This window comes from Ursus americanus, chromosome 16, assembly GCF_024610735.1.
Source record: "Ursus americanus isolate L20-20 chromosome 16, mUrsAme1.1.p, whole genome shotgun sequence".
Lineage (NCBI taxonomy): Eukaryota > Metazoa > Chordata > Mammalia > Carnivora > Ursidae > Ursus > Ursus americanus.
Genome location: NC_142142.1, coordinates 55602341 through 55606729, shown reverse-complemented (window position 1 = coordinate 55606729; position 4389 = coordinate 55602341). Strand labels below are relative to the sequence as shown.

At 43.1% G+C, this 4389-nt stretch overlaps 1 protein-coding gene across 2 annotated transcripts in view; it reads left to right on the top strand.

Annotated features, from left to right (window-relative positions):
* Nucleotides 1-391: 391 nt before the first annotated feature.
* DIXDC1 (DIX domain containing 1) overlaps nucleotides 392-4389 on the top strand; it is a 68517-nt gene continuing 64519 nt past the window's right edge. The window contains exons 1-2 of one of the 2 annotated variants that reach the window (XM_087868437.1): nucleotides 392-502; nucleotides 1594-1685. In XM_087868437.1, coding sequence (XP_087724563.1) covers nucleotides 1629-1685 — 57 coding nt within the window. In that variant the 5' untranslated portion in view covers nucleotides 392-502; nucleotides 1594-1628. Of the gene's footprint in view, nucleotides 503-1213; nucleotides 1686-4389 lie in introns of those variants that run through there. The other variant, XM_087868438.1, reaches the window with a different exon arrangement.

Genomic DNA, 4389 nt, shown 5'->3' with positions numbered 1-4389 from the left:
CCTGGTGCGTTTTCTGGGGTGGGGGTCTGCAGGCTCTACGTAAGCAAAGCAGGTCTCGCTCAGCCTGAGGACAGCAGGTAGATCCAGACACTTCGCGCCAGACCCCTCCGGCTTCGGCTGGGGCCCAGCGGCAGTGCGGGTTGGACGCCCAGGAGGCGGGATTCCATCTACAGAAGGCGGAGCTCCCTGGTCCAGTCTTGGCACTCAGGGGGGCGGGGTGGGCTCGGCCCACAGGAGGCGGGTCAGGGAGGCAGGGGGCGGGGTCAAGGCCTGCGGGGCGGGGGCCTGGGCCGTTAGGAGGCGGAGCCGGCCAAGGAAGGGGCGGGGCCCGGGTTGTCAGGGACTGGCTCGCGCCGGCTGGGGGTGGGCGGGTCCGGGCCAGAGCCCGCCTCCGCGTCACCATGGCATCGGGAAAGCAGCCGCGACGCTGTAGCAGGAGGAGATCGAGCTCAGAAGCGCTGCGGACAGAGACGCTGAACCACATGCACCGATGATTTAAGAGGTAGGTGCTGAAAGGTTGTGGGGGTTGCGGGTGGGGGCGTGCCTGGAAAATATACTTACCACTGGTTGAGCGTCCAGATCAGAAAGGGGTTTACACTGAGGGGTGAGGTGGGGGGAGTACTGGAAAGAAGGAGGCGGAAGTTTCAGGGTCTGAGCCTACTTGGAGCTTTACAGGTTCTTAGGTGCAGTTCCTGATTCAGACTTTCAGAGCTTGGAGACGAGTAGTAATGCACGTCCCCTTTCAGTTTGTATGCTATCCTCCCCAAATACCCTCGATTGATGCCTAAGAGGGATGATTCCTTAAGACGGACACAGTACTGAAAATGGAATCACAGCACAAAATAGTTGGTAATCATAGTATCGACTTCATAGAATGTTTGTATTTAAAACACTTGGAACAGTACATAGTATGTAGTCAAATGTAGGCTGCTGTTATCATCATTACCATCGTTTTCCCGGCCTGTTCTCTGGCACAGACCTAGTGCAAGTGGATTTGGAAGAAATGGCTAGAAAACTTCGACCACTACTAATCGGTAGAGCAACTCCCTAGCCTGTTTACTATTAGCTGGGGCGTAATAACGTGAACTTTATTTCCAACGGTTATTTACTATGACGGTCAAATACGATGCTGTAGGTGATGACACTTTGTAAACTTGAAGTGCTATGTAAAAATTTCTGCCTTAAAATATAAATGCAACCTTTCTAGGCTAAGACGTAATTCCTGAGGATGAATGGAATGGAAGTGCATGCCATAAGCAGAGCTCCCAGTATTTGCCTTGATTGTCTTCAGAATTCTTACTGTGGTCGTTGACAATCTTAGGGAGGAGGGAAAATGCATTCTTGGTTGACTGAAAGGGAAGCGTTGCTCTTTACTTTATTACTATTAAGCCTAAATGGCTAGATTTTAAAATACCCTTGGGATAGTCCTGTTGTGATTATAATATTTTTGGCTGGATTTCCTGCTAACCAGGGTCTAGATGACATAAATTGATAGATTTGGGGCAGGGGCTTGACATTACCAGATTGATTTAGCTTTAGAATTTTTTTTTTCTGTCCTGTATTTTTGTACATTCTCCCTCTTCCTATTTTAAGGTGGCCCCGAACCAGCTTTTCTAGGGACTCTGAAGATGGGGACTCAAGTGGTTAGGAGACTCTCTAACTCCCTGCTGCCAGCAGAGCCCTCTGTAAGTTTCTGGTGTACTGTTGAAAGGAGTGTGATGACATTAATGGAATTTTGGTACAGTTCCACAACTGGGGGATTTCTCCATCAAGACTGAGATCCTGGAAAAAAATTGTTATATATTTGCTTTCTTTTCTTGCTTCCCCTTCTTGTAGAAAGTCTAGCTCCCTTGATTCATTATTAATAAAATCAGGGAGAAGTCGAAAAATTATGGCAATTAATCAGAATAGATGCAGTTTAAAAGATTCAAATGTTTGTTAAAGAAATAATGCATGTTAATTATGGAGCATTTGGGAAATACTGCAAACCATGATTTTATTTATTTATTTATTTATTAAGATTTTATTTATTTATTTGAGAGAGAGAGAGGGGGAGGGGCGCCTGGGTGGCTCAGTCGTTAAGCGTCTGCCTTCGGCTCAGGGTGTGATCCCGGAGTTTTAGGATCAAGCCCCATGTCAGGCTCTTCCGCTGGGAGCCTGCTTCTTCCTCTCCTACTCCCCCTACTTGTGTTCTCTCTCTCGCTGGCTGTCTCTCTCTCTGTCAAATAAATAAATAAAATCTTTAAAAAAGAGAGAGAGAGAGAGGGAGAGAGCATGAACAGCAGGGAGGGTAGAGGGGGAGGGAGAAGCAGATTCCCTGCTGAGCAGGGAGCCTGATGCTTAACCCTACTGAGCCACCCAGGTGCCCCCAAAACAAACATTTTAACAATTTCATAGTAACAAACATTAAGTTAAAAAAAAGCAAGAGTCAAGGGGTGCCAGGGTGGCTCAGTCGGTTAAGCATCCAACTCTTGATTTTGGCTCACATAATGATCTCAGGGTCATGAGATCCAGTCCCGCACTGGGTTCCACACTCAACAGGGAGTGCTTCTCTCCCTTTCCCTTTGCCCCTCTCCCTGCTTGTGCTCTCTCTCCATCTCTCTCAAATAAAAAATAAATAAATCTTTAAAAAAATGTTTGTTTTAATATGGTTACAAATGTCTGGTAAACCTTATAAGGGTTCTAATTTTCTTGACAATTTTTCTGTTTGTTGGATTTTCAGGTTCCCTTCCCCCATTGTAAATAACAAATGGATTTACTCATTTAAGACTTTTTTTTCCTTAGGGTTGGGTTCCAGAAGTAGAATCCCTAGGTCAAAGGATGTGAACATTTTAAGTAATAAGTTACCTTTTAGAAGAAGAATCCTGGTGTCAAATTAAATACACATTTTCCAGAATGTAGAGGGTCATCGGCTGAGAGATAGAAGGGTTCTTGGTAGAAATCTAGCTACCTGCTGCAATGAGACCTTAGGTCCTGCAGAAAGATTATTTCATGATAGTGTGGTTAGTAATGTGGAGCCCTAACATGTATGAATGGCAATCCAGAGGTATGGGGACTTGTGTAGCGTTTACACAGTAGAGAAATTCAAGGGTCACTTCCAAAATATCCACCAGATGTCGCTAGTCTTAACCCAATTTTTACCTTTAGGATAACCAGCAGATAACTTTTGAAATGTGAATTTCAAAAATTCATGTAGAATGTATTTGCATATCTGCTTAAGTACAGTTTATATTAAGCACTAGCATCTGGTGATTACTTTGGCAACATCCTACTCTAGTCTTTTACCATTCTGTCTCTTTTTCCCTTTTTCTTCCCACTCAGTCTGTCACACTCACCCTGTACACTCTGTCCCCACATACTAATATTGGATTCTTAGTTTTACTAGTCTTCCTTTTACTATTCTTTCTTTCAGTCTTGTTTCTTGCCTCTGTGTATTCGTGTATTTATGTGTAACTATGAGTTGAGTGTTTTTGCTGAAAGAATGGGACCTGGCATATAATGACATATAATAGGCACTCAATATATTTAGCGAATGTTTAATGAAAACTTGCATTGATGAAAGAGAAGAAAATATAGAAGGATACCAGGAATTATTTATATCCGTCTTGGAAATACACTGAAAGAGACAAAGATGCATATTTCTAAATTAACTCTAATTAAACGCTAAGTGATATAATATAGAACATGCTGTGACCTTTGAATTATAAAAAGAGGAATATTCATTCATTCCAGCCAGGATTTATTGAGCATCTACTATGTGCCAGGAAACATTTTTGGTTCTGGAGATAAACCAGATAAACCAATGACAAAACATACAAAATTCCCTGCTCTCATGGACCTTATATTCTGAGCAGGAAGACACTGGCAATAAGCAAACAAGTAAATACAGAATATACAAGATAGTAATGAATGCTAGGAAGAAAAATACAAATAAATTAGGCAAAGAGATTTGGGAGTACCTGGGTGAAGGGGTGCTGTCGTTTTATGTATTTACTTTTATTTATTTATTGTTTTTTAAATAGACTCCACACCCAGCATGAAGCCCAGTGCAGGGCTTGAACTCACGACCCTAAGATCAAGACCTGAGCTGAAATCAAAAGTCAAATGCTTAACCAACTGAGCCACCCAGGTGCCCTGAGTATTGTCCTTTTAAATAGGGTGGTCAGAGAAGGCTGAACAGGTAAAAGTGATATTTGAGCAGAAACCTGAAAAAAGAACAGGAATGAACCATGGGTTATCTGGGACTTGAGTATTTGAGACAGATTAAGATCAGATCTGCCTTGATTTGAAGAAAACCAAAAGTGGTCAGAGGAGTTTTAGGAGGAAGCAGAACTGGAACTAGGCATAAAAAAGATTTGAGTAGCAGAACATTCTAGGACAGAATTCTAG